We start from the raw sequence: 21,155 nt of genomic DNA, 5'->3' as shown, positions 1-21,155 counted from the left end.
GGATGAACCCAGAGCTCCAACACTAAGTGAAGTAAGTCAGTCAGAGAAAAACAAGGCATGATTTCACTCATATGTAGAATTTAAGAAACAAAACAAATGAGCCGGTAAAGAAGAAAGAGAGACAACACAAAAATGAGACTTAAATACAGAGAATAAACTGGTGGTTGACATAGGGATAGTGGGGAGGGGAATGGGTGAAATAAACAAAGGGATTAAGAGTACACTTGTTTTTTTTTAAGATTTATTTATTTATTTGAGAGAGAGAGCAAGCATGCAGGGAAGAGACAGAAGGATAGAATCTTCAAGCAGACTCCCCGCTTAGCACAGAGCCTGACCCAGGGCTTGATCTCACAACACTGAGATCATGACCTGAACCAAAACCAAGAGTCAGATGATCAACCAGCTGAGCCACCCAGATGCCCCAAGAGTACACTTACCTGATAAACACTGAACAATGTATAGAATTGTTGAATCATGTTCTACACCTGAAATTAATATAACTCTGTATGTTAATTATACCTCAATTTAAAAAATTAACTCAAAATCAAGTAAGACTTGAACAAGAACAAGTAAAAAACCTGAAACCATAAAACTAGAAAAAAAATATAAACAATAAACTCTTTGACATTTGTCTTGGCAATGACTTTTTGAGTGTGACACCAAAAGCAAAAACAACAAAAACAAAAATAAACAAGTGAAGGAAACTACCTACAAAATGAGAAGGCAGCCTACAGAATGAGAGAAATATTTGGAAATCATATACCCAAAGTATTAAAAGAATTCACACAACTCAACAGGAAAAAAATAAACAACTTTATTAAAAAATGGGCAGAAGATCTGAATAGATGGTTTTCCAAAGAAGATATACAGATGGCTAAGAGTTACACAAAAACATGCTCAAACATTATTCATCATCAGGGAAATACAAATCAAAACCACAATGAGATATCACTTCACACCTGTTAGAATGGCTATTATCAAAAAAGACAAGATATAACAAGTATTGACAAGGATGTGGAGGGAAAAGAACCCTCATGCTACTCAGGGACTCAAAAAGATATTTGCACACTGGTGTTCATAACAGTATCACTCACGATAGACAGAAGGTAGAAGCAACCCAAGTGTACATTGACATGAATGGATAAACAAAATGTGGTATATGCATACAATGGAATAATAGTCCACCTTAGAAAGGAAGGAAATTGACACATGCTACAACATTGATGAACACTGAGAAAATTGTGCTAAGTGAAATAAGTCGGTTGTGAAAGGACTAATACTCTATGATTCCAGTTGTAAGAAGTACCTAAGAGTTGTCAAATTTATATGGATGAAAAGTACCGCGATGGTTTCCAGGGGTTTAGGGGAGGGGGGAGTTATTGTTTAATGGGTACAGAGTTGGGGTTTTGCAAGATAAAGAGTTCTGGAGATGGATTGTGCTGATGATGGCACAACAATGTGAGTGTTAAAGAAGCTGGACCTAAAAATAGTTAAGATAGGGTTGTCTAGGTGGCTCAGTTGGTTGAGTGACCTACTCTTTTTAAAAAAAAAAAAAAAGATTTTATTTATTTATTTGACAGAGAGAGATCACAAGTAGGCAGAGAGGCAGGCAGAGAGAGAGAGGAGGAAGCAGGCTCCCTGTTGAGCAGAGAGCCCGAAGTGGGACTCAATCCCCAGACCCTGAGATCATGACCTGAGCCGAAGGCAGCGGCTTAGCCCATTGAGCCACCCAGGCACCCGAGTGGCCTACTCTTGATTTCAGATCAGGTCATGATCTCAGTCAAGGTCATGATCTCAGCGTCCTGAGATGGAGCACCAAATGGGGCTCCACACTGCACAGGGAGTCTGCTTGGGATTCTCTCCCTTTCTCTCTGCCCCTCCTCCCACTCACACACTGGCGCTGGCTCCCTCTTTCTCAAATAAAAAAATAAATCTTTTAAAATATGTGCTGGGACGCCTGGGTGGCTCAGATGGTTAAGCATCTGCCTTCAGCTCGGGTCATGATCCCAGGGTCCTGGGATGAGCCCAGCATCAGGATCCCTGCTAAGAAGGGAGCCTGCTTCTCCCTCTCCCTCTACTGGTGCCCCTGCTTATGCGCTCACTCTCTCTCTCTCTCAAGTAAATAATTAAAATCTTTAAAAAAAAATTAAAATTAAAATGTGCTCAACCTCAACAGTAATTAGGGGAAAGCTAATGAGAGTTATAATGAGATGTCACAGAATGGCTAAATTTAAAAAATCAGAACTGATGTCTGTGAAGATGCAGAGTATAGTTACACTGCTGCGGAGTCCAAAATAGTAGCAAAAAGAAAAAAAAAGTAGTTGGCACTGTCTACAGAAGTTGAAGATACACATTCTCTGACCTAGCAGTTTCACTCCTGGACACACACCTAGATAATAGGTCACATGTACACCAAGAAATATTTAAGCATGTTCTTAGCAGCAAAAAGTGGAAACTGATAACAACTCAAACTTTTATCAACAATAAATGGACAAATAAATTGTGATTATCACACAGCTATGAAAATGAGGAGAGCGTGGTTCATCATACTGGTAGATGAATCTCACAAAAGATGCTGGGCAAAAAGATATATGTGGGATGAACCAATTTAAATAAAGTTAAAAAACAAAACACATATTTGGGTTAAAAAAAAAAAGATAATTGATAAAGCCCGGATTTGGAAGTCAGGGAGGCGTTTGTGATGGGAAAGATTAGAGACTTTTGGAATGCTGATGCCCTTCTGTATTCCCTAATCTGGGCAGCGGAGACAGATTTTAAATTTCCATTCATAACACATTGACATATCCTTCTTTCCGTATGTGTGTTACACCTTACAATAAGTTTTTATTTTAAAACTAAAACTATTGGAAGACCATCAACACACGGCAGAGAAAAAGTCTACCTTCATTTGTTTGGTTGTCCGGTTCCTCCAACATTATTTTTTTACATCATCTGAACTATCACCCACTGATTTGTGGTTCCAACCGTACAGCATACTTAATACTCGCAGTTTGAGAGTTGGTCATGGTTGTTATCAACAATCCGGTTCTGGTCTTGGGCCAAGACCAACGGACTTTAGCATACAGGGTGGGGCCGGGGAGGGAGGCCGCTATAGTCATCATCAGGGGATTTATTCTTAAATAGGAAAATTCTAGAGACAGAACTGAAAAGAGAAAGGAAGTCTGTGAGAGGGTTGCCAAGTCTGACAGTAGAGTGTCACCTGATACAAGGACTTATGAATGAGCTCAGAGTAAAACTATTCGGGGGAGATCTAAGGAAGAGGCCGTGCGTCGGGGTTGGGGGATGGGGGTGGGGAGTGGTTCTACTGGATGCCGCCCGCGAGGGTACAGCCCCCATCTACACTGCGCAGGTGGTAAGATGAAGCTTGCAGAACATTCCCAGAGATCTCTCATACCGCTATCTTTAAGTTGTACCCATTGCTTTTTTTTTTTTTTTTTTTTTTTTTTTTTTTTTTTTTTTTTTTTTTACTTTGAACACTATTTATGGATGAAAGGAAATTACAGAAAAGTAGGCGCTGACACATTTCGTCCAGTCTTGACCGGGACGGGGTTCGTCGCCTTCTTAGCGCGCAGGGGAGGACTGGGTGCGTTCCCTGCGTTCTCCGTCCACCCGGAGCCGCCCGCAGGCTTCGGAAGTGGGACCCTAACTAACCTCTAGCGACCGAGCGAGACGCGTTCGCTCGGACCTCGCCGGCAAGCCACCCGGGCTGGGGAGGGGGCTGGACCGATAGGTGCGAGAGGCGGTCCGACGGGCCTTGCCCCGCCCTCGGGGGAGGGTACCGGCCCCGCCCCGGCCCGGCCCGGCCAGCCTCAGCAGCGCGGGCCCCGACCCCGCCCGCTCTCGCTCGGTGCGCCCACACTCCGAGCCCCGAGCAGCGGCCGAGCAGGACAGACCCGCGCCTCAGCGGCCGGAGATGCAGCGGAGAGCCGCGCTGTGCCTGCGCCTGTGGCTCTGCCTCGGACTGCTCGACGGCGAGCGCGGTGAGCCCTCCGCCCGCAGGAGTGCGCGGCTGGCCGCTAGCGGGGAGGATTTCCCGGGGCGGCAGGGACGGGCGGGGCATTGGACCTCCGGGAGCCTGGGGCAGCAGGGGAGAGGGCACTGGGAGCCCGGGGATACGGACGCGGGATGGAGCCCGGCAGACCGGGCCGGGGCCCGCCAGGCTGAGGGAAGGGTGGGCGGAGACTGCAGGCGGGTCAGACACCGGGCATCGTCTGCACCGCAGTGCCGGGATGGTGCTCGGGGTCCTCGATCACCGTCCACTGTGGGTGGCTCAGCTCCACTGGAGCCGGGCCGCATCGCACCGCATCCTCAGCGAGGATCCTGCCCTCGCTTATCAGCTACCCGGAGGAGTCCCGGCGCTGCACGGCGCTACGCTCCCCTCCGCGCAACTGGGACCTTACCCGGCGATCCCCGCGGGCCGCAGACCTGGGTGCGCACTTCCCGACGCCTCCCAGCTGCTCCCGAGATCGGTCCCCCAGAGGGCGCTCGGGGCAGGTGTCCACCTTCCCCCGGCCAGAGATTACGGAGGCAGGGGTTCGGGGACTACCAGAGACTCGCGCCGTCGGGCGGATTGGGCGCAGGTGCACAGGGGAACTTGAGAATCTTGAGTTGACAACCCAGGAGAGACCGACAGAGCAGAAGAGGTAGAATGCCAGCGCTCCCCGCATTTGACGGGGTGTGAGCCTTTGGAGGCCAAACTCAAGAGCTCAGACTCTAAAGCAGGAGCACCCACGGAAGGGTCTTAAACACGCGGGGTATGGTCTGTGACAGGAGTATGACCAGAAGTTGCCCCCGTGTGGCTGGAGAAGAGGGAGTGTGGGAGATTAGCAAAGGAACAGGGAAGTGTCGTTGTACAGAGATGTCAGAGGAGGGGTGAGGATGAGCTGGATGTCTACACAAGATCTAGTGACCCAGACAGTCAGAGGGTAGAGAGAGGGTCACAGGACCGCAGTGGTTGAGGGGAAAGTGCTGGAAGGGCTGGAGGGGGCCCTTGCTACTTTTGAACATGGCAGATATTGAACACTTCGTCTCTTAACAATCCTCCCAAGGGAGTGTAAAAACCCATTTTACAGAGGAGGGAGCATAGAACAAGGACATCTGTAACTTCTGCAAGGTTTCCAAAGGCCAGCAGTAAGGGAAATGGTCCTCCCAGATCTGTGGGATAACAGAGACCTGTTCTCTATGCCTTCACAGGCTGAGGGGCAGGGGACAGGGGAGAGGAAGAAGGTGTGGATGAATCTAGAGGCAGGAAGGAGGACGACTCTAAGTTGGGGCAGCCCAGAGAAGAGGGGCTGTCCCTTTGCCCTTTCTTGCTCCCCTGCATCCAGCCCAGGGCCAGGCTCTCACAGATACCTAGCGTGTTTGTCGAGTGACTGAATGAGTGTGGTGAGAGAAGTGAAATGTGTCAGGCTGATGAGTGGGAGACCCCACCTTGAGGAGACATCCGGCTGGCTGTTGGGTGAGGTGTCTGAAGCTCAAGAGAGTCTGGGCTGGGGAGCTGGAGAGGGAGCAGAGCAGAGTCCAGGATGGGATTCCTCCACAGGAATGAGGGAGGGAGGGAGCCAGAGGCTTCCAGGGAGGCAGGGAATGTTCTGCAAGGTGTGAGAACCAGGAGCGCCTGGGGTTGGGTGCTCTGGAAATGGAGGAGGAATGAGGGATGAGGCCGATCCTATGGGGAGCCCAGGTGGTTTGTACCAAAGTCAGGCAGTGACAAGGAAGGGAGAAGATGTTAGCTGAAGGGGCCCATGGAGGAGGGTGGCCCAGATAGACACCTCCCTCCCTGCCCAGCTGCTGTGAAATACGCCCTGCATTTGCCCTGAGAAGCTGCCAGCCTGACCCGGGATGGGATGTGGGAGCAGAAGCATAAACACTTAAGTTGCAGCCAAGTGTCAGGACAGACGGTGTAGGTGGCCAGGTAGCATCAGGTGAGAATCTCATGGATGCTGAAGCTGACTCCTCCAAAGTACATGGCTAGCCATAGATCCAGATTCTTGTCTCAGCTCGGTCCCTAAATCCCTGGCTGTGTTGTCTGGGCTGCAACTCCGCGCACCTCAGTTTCCCCCACGCATAGCAATGTACTGGGCAAGCATTTCAGGGGCTGTATGAGGCTGGACTTTATGGTTGGGGGGTCCCAGTCTAGTTCCAAAAGCAGTTCATTGACAGTGACTCTGGGGAGAGGGCAGGTCGCAGAGGACAGGCCTTTGCTTTTGGGGTTTAGTCTGGAGAGTGGCTGTCTATACCACTGGATGGTGGGCGATCTGCTCAGGAACAGCCGGGCAGCTATGATGCCCTGGCCTGAGGACGTTGGCCCCTGCTGTGGGCTGAGTCTCATGTGGCCAGCCATTCAGATCTCCACTGTCCCTGCTCCTCAGGCCTGAGCCAGACCCAGATGTGGACAGGGCAGTGGGGGAGGGACAGGGCATGCCAGTCAGACAAGATGTGGGGGGCTGGGCCACCTTACTCGGTCCTATGGGCCACTGGTCCCAGCTCAGTCACTGTGGCTGAAGGGCTCTCTTCCTCCTCAGAGCACAGAGCCCACACGACCAGACACTAGACTGAGAATGAAGTGTAAGGAGGATTATCTGGCCAGCTCCCCACTCTGCCACCCCCATGCTGCCCCAGGCAGTGGGACCCCAACCCAGGGAAGGAGACTGCAGTTCTAAGCAAGTCACAAGATTCAGTGCCTGCTCAGAGTGGCTCGGGGAGGATTTGGACCAGCCCCATCCTGCAGGGGTTTTCCTGAGTGCCAGCCTGGCTGGGACACGGACATGGTATCAGACATCTCTATTGTAGGGACAGAAGTGCTCAGGACCCCCATGAGGCCCACCTGGTGGCCATGGGCTGCAGAGGAAGTGGGCATCGCTTCTAGCTTGGGGTTTCTTGAAGAGATCTCCAAACTCCAGGGAAGGGAATTCCAAGGAGGTCCAAGAACCCCACCAAGGCTCAGAGGTAGTAGAGTCCAGTTGGTGTATGGGGACCTGTGGGTAGTCAGATAAGACTAGAGTCTCCAGGGGGCCAGAGTAGGGTGGGGGAAGTGAGGCAGTTGGAGGTGGCAGGAGCCAGCAGCACACCTGCAAAAGGGAGGTTCTGGGCAAAACAAGGTGGGAGCCCACAGCTAGGAGGCTATGGCAAGGGAAGAGGCAGCTGGGGGAGTGGGGGGGAGAGGGATGCCTACTAGTTAGTCTCTGGCATAAACCACAGAATGGGTTATGAAGGTGGTTAACCAGGTGGGGACCCCGCAAGGAGGAGTGCAGGTGGGGCAAGACGAAGGGCTGCCGGGAGCCAGGTCCTCCAGGAGGAGGTTCCCGGTGGGAGTTCCCAGTTGATACAGCTGGGTCAGATAAGGAAGAAGGAAACTTGGGGCACTTGACTATAATAGGGCAGAGGGCAATCAGGGAACCCAGGAAAATTAAGTGGGGTCTTAGCCAGGAGGGAGTGTCTGATTTACACTCCTCAGACTGTGGTTTGGACACTTCCCCCCACAGGGCAGGTTTCTGCCCACCAGGGCTTCCCCGTCCCCCAAGAATCTCTGAGAGTCCCCTCCGTGAGGGAGGTGGGCCAAGGGAGGGGTGTGGAGAGCCCCTCACACTCCCTGCGCTGACTTTGGAGCCAAAGGCAGCCGAAAACATGTCCAGCTGGAGCCAGGGATTCCTGAGTTTCGATCCTTTTCAGACACTGGCTTCCTCTGGGATCTCAGTTTTCCGGTTATGCCAAAGGGAGAAGTCTGGGAGCAGGAAGGTGCGGGCATTCGGGGCTGGCAGGGCTGGGGTTGGGTGCAGCAGCAGCGGGCACGTCCCCAGGCCGGGTCTCCTGTGCCTCAGGGGCCCCCACACTCCCCCCATCTCTGCCTTGAGCCAGGCCGGGGTGTGGGAGCCTGGCAAGCAGGCACAGGTCACGGTGGCGAGTGGGGGAGTCCCGCCACGTGGCCAGCGAGGTCAGCAGGGGTTCATGGGAAAGGACTTGTCGGCCACAGGAGAGGACATCCTGCCTGCGTTTCCCTCTTCCTGCGGCAGGAGCCCACGGCCCAGATTTAGCAGCGCTGGGGGGCCACCTCTGAGCCAGCTGGCCTGTCTGATAACACCGCCTGTCCTGCTGCTGTGGAGCAGAGTCCTGACCCCAGGCAGGCCACAGCAACTGCCTGGCACAGCGGACTGCACCCACAGCTGCAGTGAGCTCAGCCTCTGCCAGGGTGTCCCTCCCCCCCACCCTCGGGGGTAGTCTAGTGGCTCCTGGTCCCACTCAGCCTCACCTCCGTCCCTGCTTCCAGAAAGGTGCCCCAGCGGGGACCTTTCTAAAACACAGATCGGAGCTTTCCGCAGCACCCCAGCCAGCGATAAGCCCAACTTCTTGAGCCAGTGGTCCAAACCCTTCCTGCCAGGGTCCCAAGGGCATCCCTAACTTCATGTCTGCCTAGCCTGCACCCACCGCACACCCCAGCTCCCAGCACGTGACCTTTCTCCTGCTCTAGATACACCCTGCCTTCAGAGGGGCTGCCAAGAACTCCAGGCAGAGGATGGGACTGCTCTGAGTGGGTGGGTTTCCAGGGTGGGGGTGCTTCATTCCCACACGCTGTGTGCCCCCCAGAGCATTCGAATGAGGGCTTTCAGATGGGTTTAGGGAAAGAAGCTCTGATCTTCACCCAACCTAAAGCGTCATCCTCAGAGCTACCCCAGATTCTGCTGAATGGAGATTCATCTGTATAAAGCAGCACACAGGGGCACAGAGATATGCCTTTGGAGTATCTAGAAGTGGAACCTCACCTCAGTGTAAACAGTTCATCAGAATGCTTTACACCAGGGTATGTGAAGGTTTTAGCTTTGTGTCACGGCTTACTGGGTCCGTCTTGGAGATCAGGAGTTAAGGCCGGGGGTGGGAATGGCTCACAAGACTTTGAAGGAGTGTCGGGAGTCAGGGATCTGGTCCCAGATGGCATGGGGGCCAAGGGGTCAGAAGGGGCAGATGGTTGTCCGCATTTCCCAGTGAAGGGTCTGGTGGGGTGGGCAGGTGGGGGCCTAAATTTCTGACCATCCTTTGGACATTTTTATCTTGATTGTCCCAGAGACTTTTCAAAAGGAGCATACGCCCCACAGACACCTTGCCTTTCTGCCAAATCTACCCTTGGCCAGCGTGCCTACCTCACTGCAGGACATCTCCACCTCCATCACTCACCTCCACACCTGCCCACCCACTCTTTGCTGTCCCTTTGCTCCCCAGACCCTCAGGGAGTTGCAGCAGTCACAGGCCAAGTCACGTGCTGGGGACCCTGCCATGAAAGACATGCATAAGCCCCCTCCTCCTTGCACTGAGCAGCTGTCAGATGCAATGGGCCGACTGCTGCATGGAGCCGCAGAAACATGCAACAGGGCCCCAAGGTGAGGGCCTCAACATGTGGCTCTAGGATTGGAGGGAGCAGCAGTCACCTGTAAGGCCGAGGGAAGAACACAGCTTCTGCCCCCAAGTAACATAGTGATTTTAGGTAGGAGGAGGACTTGTGTTCTAGAAAAATAATCTAGCCACTGGGTAACTCTAGACCAGTGGGGAGACACTGGCATGGCAAGCCAGAGGATGGACGTTGAGGCCAGCTGGACAGTGGGTTTGAGGGGTGGGGGACTGGACGGGGGCTGTCCCAGGATCTGGCTTTCTGGGCACAAGGTGTTCCCTGCTTGGTGTCTAAGCATGAAGCACTTTGCTGGGGAGGGGGTCGGGCAGGAAGAGAAGAGGGGCAAACCTGGAGCTCCCAGATTTGGGAACCCCACCACCACCTTTGGTGCTGCCTCTGAGGATGGACATGACTTCATGACCAGTTGGCTGTGGGGGCTGAGTGGAGTTAGAAATGCCTGACATGTGACCACCACAAGGAGGGCAAACTGTAGTGGAAGGGAGAGCCGTGCTTCCAGGGCTGTTGCAGAAAAGATAGTTTGAGCTGCAGAAACCCCAAGAATACAGAGTATTCTTGTACAGAGTAAGTAGTAGCTTCCTGTGATCCTGTACCCCAGAGATAATGTCTGAGCAGCACGTTAACCCCTGTACCTTTAGTTTTCCCAACTGCAAAATGACAAGAACAGAGCCCACCTCAGAGGGCATGACGGGGTTGGGGGGGAGCGGGTATGCAGGTGCATGGGCCGGGCCTGGCACACAGAAAGTGCTAAATCCGTGTTTGCTATTATTACCCTAACAGGATGTCTGGGGTAAGCAGAATGGGGTGGGGGTGGGGAGGTCAACCAGTATGAGCCTTCCTTTAGTGCTGAGTCCCTATTTGCCTGTTTGCCTACAACCTTGCCAATACTGGGAATTCTCCACCTTTTAAACATGTGCTAGTCTTGTGGTTTGGGGGGTCATGCGCCCTATGGTTCTAGTTGTCCTGCCCCACAGTGGGTATGGTCTGATCTGAGGGGTTGGGTGGGGTGCCCTGCCAGAGACATTTTGGAAGAAAGTCCTCCCTTCCCTCCCCACCGATGGCAGGCACTCAGGAAAGTTGCCAGGATGGGTGGAACAGCTCAAAGATAGGCTTGGAGCCTTGCAGGGTACCATCACCAGGAGGAGGGAGCACACCAGTGAGCAAGGCCAACAACACTTTCCTGTGGCCTCCTTGCCCCACATCTGTCCCATCTACCTGGCAGCCCAAGGTCACCCATATTCCAGCCTCACTTGTCCCCTTTGCCCTGTGTGTTCTCCTGAGCCAGCCAGCTCCTACTCACTCTACAAAGCACGTTTCATCTCACCCCCTCCCACCAGTAGGGCCTTCTCTGACCCACCCCCACCACCACCATAGCTGTGGTGTGCAAAACACTCAGCAGGCGGTGACAGCCACAGGCTGGGCACTCATGAGCCAGCAACAGTTTGTTCTTGCAATGGGTTGTGATGTGCTATCATGTTAGGTGTGCTTCCCTATCTTCCTAGGGACAATTCTCATTTTGCAAGTGGGAAAACTGCGGCTTGCAAAGAGGAAGGGCCCTCCCGGAGGCCACACATCTAGAGATTGGCATTGTGGGGCACACAGCCAGGCTCGGAGGGCTCCAAGCACACTCTGGGAACAGCCCCTCTTATCCCAGCCATCTCAGTCTTGTAGGGTCAGGGGACTGTTGCCTCTTGACTATCACTCTTGGCCTCTGGAGGCACAGAGGTTACCAGCCAGGTGTGGGGGGTTTGGAGGTGGGGGGGACTCTAGGACAGAATATCCTTGTGCCTCCCCTCCAAGAGTGAAGGGAGAGGGACCTTGAGCAGGTCTCCCCAAATCCACCCACCTCTAGGACACATGCGTAGAGACCCCAAGCCCGGCCTCCCCAGCCAGCTGTCCCCCATGTTTCTCCTTTAGCTTGCCTTCAGTCTGCAGCCTGGCCCCTAGCTGCCTCTGTTGTCCTGGGCTCAGCTGCTAAGGAGATTGTGGATCAGACTGGCAGGACTTCCACCTAGTCCCCCCTGTCCACAGAGTGACCGCGACAGCGTCTGCAGTAAGAAATAGTCAGTGCTTGGAAGGGCACCCCTGAGCTCACAGACCATCTAGACTGCATCCCTGGGTTGGCTATGCTGCATCTGAGGACAGAGCCATGACTAAGGACAGGGACAGAGGAGAGACCATGCGCTCAGTCATGGGTCTTGGAGTAGGAGCAGCGATTCTCCAAGCACAGAGAACAGGAAAGAACAAAGGACACCACCTGAGGCCCGCAGGGAGGTGGGCAAGGACCTGGTGGATGCTGGAGGTGGCAACAGCACTGGGAGGTGAAGCTGGCCAGGAGGACAGGGCCTGTTGGGATAAGCTTCACCCTGGAGGCCAGGCCAAGGGTATGCACAGCTCCGGAAGGCCACAAGCAGCCAGCGAGGGTGTCCCCAGACCACGACAGTCCTCTAGGCTGAGCGACAGATTGGAAGCCAGAAAGGAGACTGCTGGAGAGGAGAGAGGCAGGCACTCAGGGTCGTGCTGGGAGAGAAGGAGACAGATGTGAGGACTGGGAACTGGGCAGGGACAGGCCTGGATTTGGCCAGACCTGGGCGCCTGCACGGCTGCCTCAGTGGGTCCTAGAGCCTCAGTTTCCTTGTTGCCGACTGGACTTGTGATTCTTCCCTTCCTCCTGGGTCGTGTGAGGATCAAAGGAACCAACAACTGCAAGGCCACGGTTAGTGCCTAACGTGGAGGACTGCCCACACCCCCACCTCCTGCCATTCGCACCTCACCCAGGATCCCAGTGTGCTGCTCCCACAGCCGGCTGCCTGTGGCTGACGGCAGGGTCCCACTGCCCAAGGCTGCTGACAGCACAGAGAAGAGGAGGTGTGCACTCTGGCCTCCCTGACCTCAGCCCGGCGCCTGCCCCGACTGCTCTGTAGTGAGCTGGGGGGCCAGGGCCGTAGGCCAGGGGAAGGAAGAAGCCAGTTCCTGGGCCAGGAACAGGAAGGCAGGGGGAGTGCAGCAGAGGCCAGGATGACAGCGCTTCCTGCTGTGGGAAGGGAAGGACATTGGGGACAGACAACAGCCCGGCAGGAAGGATGCATCTTCGCTGGGTTTGCAGGTGGGGGCTGGGCAGCATGGAACCTCTGGGCAAGACAGTCATTGAGTCAGATCTGTCTTAGCTACTGAACATTCTAGGGTACGCATGGTCACCAGGGAGCTTGGTCTTTAAGATTGGAAATATATTTTGCAGAGGAATGACAGGTTCTGACCATAGTTCCAACCCAAAAGAAAACCTGAGGCCTGTTTAGCCAGCCAGTCAGCCATCCACCTCTCCATCTATCCACCCATCCATCCATGTATCTATCCATGCATACATCCATGCATCCAGGCATCCATCCACCCACCCATCCATCCATCCACCTCTCCATCCATCCACCTCTCCATCCATGTATTTATCCATTCATGTATCTATCCACCCATCCTTCTATCCATCTGTCCATCTATCTATCCATCTGTCCTTCTATCTATCCATCTGTCCATCCAACCATCCATCCATCCAACCTTCCACCCATCTATCCATCCTTCTACTCATCTGTCCATCTATCCATCTATCCTTCTATCTAGCCATCCTTCTTCCATCCTTTCATCCATTCACCTATCCATCCTTCCATCAACCATCTTTCCATCCATCCATCCTTCTATCCATTTGTCTGTACATCTGTTTTTCCACCTAGCCATCCTTCGTTTCAACCAACCATTCATCCTTGAACTCATCTATTTGTCCTTCTATTCATCTCTCTGCCCACCTGACAATCCAGCTAGCCATCTCTCCATCCATCCACACATATTCCCATGCATTCACTCATTTATTCATCCATCCATCCATCCATCCATCTACTCACCCATTTATTCATTCAACAGGTGTTTAAAGAGTCTTGATTCTGTGCCAGATGCTGTGCTAGATGTGGGGTGGGGTAAAAAAGGAGACTGTCCTGGTCCTTTGAAATTTACCCCCACTGAAATTTACTGTCTAGTAGAAGAAATGGAAAAACATAAGTTGAGGGGCACCTAGGTGGCTCAGTCAGTTAAGTGGCTGCCTTCAGCTCAGGTCATGATCCTAGGATCGAGCCCCACATGGGGCTGCCTGCTCAGCAGGGACGCTGATTCTCCCTGTCCCTCTGCCTGCCACTCCACCCTACTTGTGCTCTCTCCTACTCTCTCTCATATAAATAAATAAAATCTTTTTTAAAAAGAATGTAAATTGAACAGACAAATAAATAAATAAGTTAGTTACAAATCACAACAAGAAGGATGAAGTAACCAGGAGGTTAAAATAGATACTAAAAGGTGACTTAGGTTTTGGACGGGGTGAGAAGTCATGACTAAGGTAAGATTTGAGGGTGAGAAGAAGCCAGCCTATGCAGGGCATGTGAGAGGGGGCAAATCAAGAGAAGTATGTGCAAAGGCCCTGGGACAGGAAGGAACATGCATGTTATGGGACAGCCTGAAGGTCAAGATGGCTGAAGGACATGAAAACAAGGTGAGAGTGGCCCAAAAAGGTATGGATAGGGGGTCAGTGGTCCAGCCACGAGTTTGGATTTTCCTGAAAATGCAGTGGGAAGTCACTGATGGAGTTGAAGCACAAGCATGATATGGGTCCTTTCTGTTTCTTAACTAACAACTATGTGCAAGACTGAAGAAAGGTAAGAGTAGGCCCAGGTACCCACTTTGGGGCTGAATGCTGTCAAGCAGGCCCCAGTATTAGAGCAGGGCCTGGCTCTGGGATGCTTTGGTGGTGGATTGCACAGGGTGAGTAGAATCTTATCCATTGCTTCTCCCACAGGGGATATGGGAACTATCAAGGAGAATCCTCAGCAGGAGTGAAAAAATGTATGAGTCTGGAGTTCAACATCAGAAATGTGGGACCTGGGGTGTCTGTAAGATGGCCAAGTGCTATGGCAACTGGATACTTCAGATTGGAGTTGAGAGAAGGACAGGAGGTAGAAGAAACTCTGGAGGTATCTGGACACTTAGGGGAGAGACCTATAAGGAAGAGAGTGAGGAGTGATACATGTGATGCTGGGCAGAGGGGAAAGAGGAAGACAAGGAGACAGTGAGCTCACAGAAGGTGACAGAGGAGAAGACAGGCCTGCTCCCTGCCTGAAGTGACCACGGTTCCTGCAGCATGGAGATCATGGGATGCCTTGACCGATGGCTCCATAAAGCAGGGGTGACATCTACACCCAGAGGGGGGATGAGCCAATGTGAAAGGAAGGGATAGCAAGCAGAGTTTTTGCTGTGAAGGGAAATAGGAAAGGGGGCAGGGCTGGAAAGGAATAGAGGATGAAAGAGCTTGGCAGGGGTATGTTGTTTATAGGAAGGGAGATAGAAGGCTTGGCCTTGGGAGGGGGAGTGTCAGAAGGTTTCCAAGACCCAGGCAGGGAGTGAGGAGTTTGGATGTCAGAAGATGATCTCCATCTAATGGCTTTACTTCATTAATGCTGAGAATGAGGGAGAAGAGAATACCATGAACTCCAGTCCAAGGGCCCATTTAGGTTCTGCCTACAGGATAAGAAAGTAGGGAGTGGCAGCACAGAGCTCTGGCTTTGTACTGAATGCTGAGCCACTGGGGGCCATGATGGTGCTGCAGGGTTGGGGCGGAAGGTGAGAGGCAAGGAAAGAATACAAATGATGGACTGAGGTCCCCACTGATCCAGGACAGGGATGAGGCCAGGAGGGGCTATCTGAGGAGTGATCACTGACCCCCTATCCAGGACAGGAGGCAAGAACTCCGTGATGGTGTAGGTTCTGGTAAGGACCAGGTCCAGGGTGTGCCCAGGAAGTAAGTGGCTGACAGGAGGAGGGAGGACAGTGGAGATGAGGACCACAAAGGCCAGGACACTGGTGAGTCATCTGTGTGGATGTTGAAACCATGAGGATTGGCCTGAGTTGGGGCGATGGGAGCTGGAGAGCCAGGAGCAAAGAATGAGGGGAAATAACCAGGATGCCAGCTAATGACAGCTTTAGCGGGGAGCAGGTGATACCATCAGGGAAGGGAGATGACAACAGGAAGCCCTCCACTGCCAGGCATGTACCATGGAAAGCGCTACTACCTCAGGGAAAGCGGTGCTTCAGAAGGTTTCAGGTTTCAGTTAAGGCAGGAGGGATGGAGGAAGACAGTGAGGTCTACAGCACAGTTTGCTGATCATTCAGGGCTGGGTGGAAGTGAGTGAAGACGGGGCACTGTGGGGGGGGGGAGCAACAAGGGAGAGCCTTGCACAGATGGATGAAAGGGTGGCAAAGACAATAGACAGTCTGCCTGTTTAGTACAGTGATGTGGATTCTTCCTTTGGTGATATGGTGTCCTCTAGGGAGGAAGATCCTACAAGTCCCATTCACCAGCCATCAACCCACTCCAGCACCCACCCTTCCACCCACAATCCACGTACCCATCCACCTGTCCATCCCCATCCACCCATCTACTCCCATCTACCCACAATCCAACCATCCACCCCCATCCTCTCATCCTCCCACAATCAACCACTCATCCACCTGTCCACTCCCATCCACCCACCCACCCTCTGTTCACCAAACCAGCCATCCACCCATCCTCCCACAATCCACTCATACATTCACCACCCATTCATCTACCCATCCATGGTCCACCCACCTACCCATCACTCATTCATCATTCCATCCATCCACTACCCATCTACCCATTATCAACCCATCTAACTATCCATCCACCCATCCACCCTCCCAACATCCAAGCACCCATCCATTTACTTATTTATCTGATCATCCATCACCCATCCTACCATTACTGAATCCATGCCCCCACATTCAGTGTGCCTCCCCTTTGTACTGAACCTAGGAAGGTGAAGAAAATACAGCCTCTTTTCAGATGTGACCAGAAAACCACAGTTCAGCTTGAGACGTATTCTTAACACCAGGGGCCCAGGAGGCGGAAGCTGCCTGAGTAACGCTGATTGCCCCACCACAGGGAAGGGATAAGTGAACAAGGTCCTGAAGAGGGGAATCCTCAGGAAGAAAGGAAGTACAAATGTCCAGGGCAAAAAGACAGGTGAAGGCAAAAACTTCAAGATAGGAAAAGCCTGAGGGTTCTTGGGTGGCTCAGTCAGTTAAGCATCTGCCTTCAACTCAGGTCATGATCCCAGGATCCTGGGATCTAGCGCCACATCTGGCTCCCTGCTCTGTGGGGAGTCTGTTTCTCCTTCTCCCTCTACCCCTCTCCATGCTTATAATACTCTCTCTCTCTTCCTCTCAAATAAATAAATTAAATCTTTAAAAAAAAAATATGAAAAGCCTGGCACTTTGGTCCCAATGGTGAGAGCTCTGTGCATCTCAGAGATGTATCAGGAGATGAAGCTGGAGAGAAGGCAGTGGGCAGAGTCCTGGTGTGCCCCTACTTCATCTGAAAGTGAGAGTGCCCTCCAGCAGGAAAGCCTCCATTTCCCTGTCTGTACAATGGGACTAGATGCACAGTGAGGAGTTTCTGCCTCTGGCCTACAAGGGTGTGGTGCCTGGAAAGTTTTGGCCAGCAGGAGGCACAGAAGTGAGGGGTGAACCAGGCCCTGGCTAGTGGCTGCCTTGTCCCTAGGATGCTGAAATGAGATCTTGGTGTCCAGAATGTGCCCTGGGACTGTTTCCTAGGGCAGTCAGGGTCAGGGTGGTATAAAGCAAACTACGGTGGGGAGCCCCTGGGATCCACGTGCCACAGTTACCTGCCAGTATGGGACACTGGGCATCAGAGGGCTGAATTGGGGAGGACGGGGAAGCTGGATCTGTGGGACTGGAGAGGGCTTCAGGCTGGGACCAATAGTGGGCTATACCCCCCAGGAGGACAGGGACACAGGGGGAGGGACAGGACACGGCCCTGGGCCTCCAGCCACACAGTCCTCTCTTCCTGTTGTCTCAGGATGGTCCTGGCAGGATGCATCTGCCAGAGTTCCAGGTCCAGACCTCTCCCAAGGCCTGCTCCCACCCCAACCGGGATCTCACATGCACACGCACACACGCACACACATGCACACACAAGCCCATGGGCACACACACATCGACAAGTCAGAGACAGACGGTGAGGGTTGCACCTTCCAGGTGTCCCCCAGTGTAGGATGACACCTGTGGGCTCCCCCCTTTGAATTCATGCTGGAGCTCAGCGTATTTGGGGCGAGAGATTGGGGTCACTGGGGGTGGGACCAGACTGCTGCCAGGGACAAGGGCCAGGGGCGCCTGAGCTAAAGATTTCTCATTGTCTTGGGGCCTTGCAGGTACACCCAGGGCCAAGAGCTAAAGCAGCCCCGGCCCTGGGGAGGAGTGTGCTCTTAGGGGGAGGGAAGGCCCATCAGGACCAGACTGACGTCACTGTGTGAACTCACGACCCAGCGCCATACTAACCCTGTGTTCCACCCAGGCCTGGCGAGGGGCTACTCCATGACCCCCCCGACCCTAAACATCACAGAGGAGACACACGTCATTGACGCCAGTGACAGCCTATCCATCTCCTGCAGGTATGCAGTCCTCAGCCAGGGGGACAGGGGCCTGAATGCCCCAGGCCAAGGCAGGAGATGATAGAGGAGAATCCAGGAGGCGCCCCCTCTCTGTGAGGGAAGAGCGACCTCAAGGCTTGGGGATCCCTGGGCACCTGAGTGTGCGTGCCTGGAAGCATGGTCTGTCCCCGGCCCTGCAGACACCTGGCACCCACCCCAGCCCTGTGTCACTCCATGCTGACCCCAGGCCAGTCCATGCCCACCTCTCAAGTTACCCTGCATGGACCCCTGGTCCCCTACACCCACCATCAGCTGTGGCATGTGCCCCAAATTGGGGCTGTTCCAACCTCGGGGTGAGACAAGCTACGGGCAAGGCTTGTGCCCTGGGGGCTATGGCTCGGGCTTGAGTTCTCGTGTCCTCTGCCAGGGGGCAGCACCCCCTTGAGTGGTCCTGGCCAGGGGCTCAGGAGGCACCAGCCACAGGGGAGAAGGACGGCGAGGACACAGGGGTGGTGCAAGACTGCGAGGGCACAGACACCAGGCCCTACTGCAAGATACTGCTGCTGCAGGAGGCCCGGGCCAATGACACGGGCAGCTACCGCTGCTACTACAAGTACATCAAAGCCCGCATCGAGGGCACCACGGCCGCCAGCACCTACGTGTTCGTGAGAGGTGAGGGCCCAGTGGCTGCCCGGGAGGCACAGGCACCAGGCACCTGCAACCCCCACCCCCAGCCTACAGACCCAGTTTGGGGAAGGGTTGGGGGCTGCCCCTCCCCTGAGCGGAGGACCCCCCCCCAAAGCCCCGCCTTCCCCTCCCACAACCTGCCCCCCCTCCCCTCAGACGTGGAGCAGCCGTTCATCAACAAGCCAGATACGTTCCTGGTCAACAGGAAGGACTCCATGTGGGTGCCCTGCTTGGTGTCCATCCCTGGCCTCAATGTCACGCTGCGATCGGTACAGTCCTCCTCCTCCTCCTCCCAACTCCCGCCCCATGCTCCAATCCCTCCCATCCCATCCTGTCCCTGGGAAAGGTGGCCGTGGGTCTGGCCAGGAGAAAGGGCCCTGAGAGCCACCATGTCCCAGCAGCAAAGCTCAGTGCTGCGGCCCGACGGGCAGGAGGTGGTCTGGGATGACCGCAGGGGAATGCGCGTGCCCACACCGCTGCTGCGGGACGCCCTCTACCTGCAGTGTGAGACCACCTGGGGTGGCCAGGACTTCCTATCCAACCCCTTCCTCGTGCACATCACAGGTACGGGCTGCCCGGAGCAGGAGGATGATGGGGCGTCCCCCAAATCCCAGGGATGGGGCCATCGGAGCCGCAGCTGACCTCTGCAGGCACCCTGTGCCCTGTGCTCTGTGTGCCCACCATCCCGTGAGGGCCCTAGGGGTCACTGTGCTTGTGTCACCAGGCAATGAGCTCTATGACATCCAGCTGTTCCCCAAGAAGTCGCTGGAGCTGCTGGTCGGAGAAAAGCTGGTCCTGAACTGCACCGTGTGGGCCGAGTTCAACTCGGGCGTCACCTTCGACTGGGACTATCCAGGGAAGCAGGTGAAGCCGACAGCCCCTGCAGGGCCACACTGGAACCACCCCCAGAGGCCTCATCCCTGCCTATACCTGTCCTATGCCCACACTGTCTGCAGGAGTCCCCCTCACTGCCCACACACCTCCCACCTGCTTGGTGCACACTGGCCTCTGAATAGAAGAGGTGTGGACCCAGTCCTTCCCAAAGACCCCCTGTCGGATGAAAGGGGTTACCCCAAGGAACATTCTGGGTCCAGGTCCAAGGCTTCCAGAGCCACAGCTGGGCTGGGGTATGTGCCCTTGGTGCTATTTTTTCCAGAGCCCGACTGCTCTGACCCTGGGCTTCCCTGGGTGTGGGTAGGCAGAGCGGGGTAAGTGGGTGCCAGAGCGGCGCTCCCAGCAGACTCATACAGAGCTCTCCAGCATCCTGACCATCCACAACGTCAGCCAGCACGATCTGGGCCCATACGTGTGCGAAGCCAACAACGGCATCCAGCGATTCCGGGAGAGCACCGAGGTCATTGTGCACGGTACCGCCTGGGGCTGGGCGGGGCGTCCGTCATCAGGCCCTGGGAACAAGGGTCCCTGTGCACTGTCGGGGGGTGGTCAGAGCGCAGGGCGCCCCTGAGCAGGGCGGAGTCCAGCCAGAGGGAAGGGAGGGCAATGACAGGGCCCCCAGAGGGCAGGGCAAGCCGGGTCTGCAAATTGTCTGGTGCCTGGGGCTGCTGGACCGTGGCTGGGAGTCCCTGGGCAGGGGTAGGTCAGTGACTCCAGGCCCGGCCTTACATGGATGCCTCCCATCCGGCAGAAAAGCCCTTCATCAGCGTCGAGTGGCTCAAGGGTCCGGTCCTGGAGGCCACAGCAGGAGACGAACTGGTGAAGCTGCCCGTGAAGCTAGCGGCGTACCCCCCGCCAGAGTTCCAATGGTACCAGCCCTGGCCCCTGCCCCTCTCACAAGAACCCCCCCAGGCCCAGAATGAGAACAGACCACAGGGCGGGAAGGGCAGCCTCCCCCACTACGAGGCTCCATGTCCTGAGACCCCTGAAGACACTCTAAGGAATGTGCACCTGATACAGCATTTAAGCCAGAGGGAAAGTTATCTTGCTATGACACTGTGCAAGCTGGCATCGTGTGAGGGCATGCTGGACGCTCTGCAGGACTTCCTCTAACCCATCCCTGCTCCTGCTGAGTATCTCAGAGGGCCCCACCAGCAGGAGGATGTCCTGAGGCTCTGGCCCAGCCTGCAGCAGCAGCTTTGGGCTCCTCAGACCCCCTCTGAACACGTTGCTGCCCGCCCCCCAACCAGGGCCCTCCTACCCCGAAGTTCGGAGATGCCACAGGTTCCACAAAGTGTTGTAGAGTCAGGCTCTGGGCTGAGCCTGAGCTGTGTGGCAGAAAGCAAAACTTTCCAGGAGGCCCGCAGGCTCTAGGGCCCCAGCTCTGGCCTGTGACCTGACAGTAAGATTTCCCCTACGGGGTGTACCAAGGGTCAGTGAAGGGGGATCCCTCCGTGGTGGCTCCACACTTGCTAGGTGCTCCCCGAGAGCTCTCTAAGAGCTCGGGTTGGCATAGCACCCCACACACACCCTCAGGTCATTGGAACCCTCAGTGTGGTCCAGTGCTGGGCTGTCACACTCTAGCCTGACCCCCATGGTGCAGACAAGGAAAGAGAGGTGGGAGAGGGGAGAGGGCTTTCCTACCGGAATTCCAAGCC

The 21,155-nt window shown here is 54.5% G+C and overlaps 1 protein-coding gene across 11 annotated transcripts in view; it reads left to right on the top strand.

The window, feature by feature from the left end:
• Positions 1-3,758: 3,758 nt before the first annotated feature.
• FLT4 (fms related receptor tyrosine kinase 4) overlaps positions 3,759-21,155 on the top strand; it is a 38,922-nt gene continuing 21,525 nt past the window's right edge. For 4 of the 11 annotated variants that reach the window (XM_013059676.2, XM_013059675.2, XM_013059674.2 and 1 more), the window contains exons 1-8: positions 3,787-4,001; positions 17,841-17,937; positions 18,344-18,588; positions 18,760-18,872; positions 19,002-19,167; positions 19,328-19,467; positions 19,802-19,970; positions 20,249-20,366. In XM_013059676.2, the coding sequence (XP_012915130.1) occupies positions 3,935-4,001; positions 17,841-17,937; positions 18,344-18,588; positions 18,760-18,872; positions 19,002-19,167; positions 19,328-19,467; positions 19,802-19,970; positions 20,249-20,366 (1,115 nt within the window). In that variant the 5' untranslated portion in view covers positions 3,787-3,934. Of the gene's footprint in view, positions 4,002-17,839; positions 17,938-18,343; positions 18,589-18,759; positions 18,873-19,001; positions 19,168-19,327; positions 19,468-19,801; positions 19,971-20,248; positions 20,367-21,155 lie in introns of those variants that run through there. The other 7 variants (XM_004758979.3, XM_045069262.1, XM_004758980.3 and 4 more) reach the window with 6 other exon arrangements.

Source organism: Mustela putorius, unplaced genomic scaffold, assembly GCF_011764305.1.
Source record: "Mustela putorius furo isolate JIRA1106 unplaced genomic scaffold, ASM1176430v1.1 tig00003923_pilon_pilon_pilon, whole genome shotgun sequence".
Classification (NCBI taxonomy): domain Eukaryota; kingdom Metazoa; phylum Chordata; class Mammalia; order Carnivora; family Mustelidae; genus Mustela; species Mustela putorius.
The sequence above is the reverse complement of the archived record's forward strand: the minus strand, read 5'-3'. Positions and strand labels throughout refer to the sequence as shown.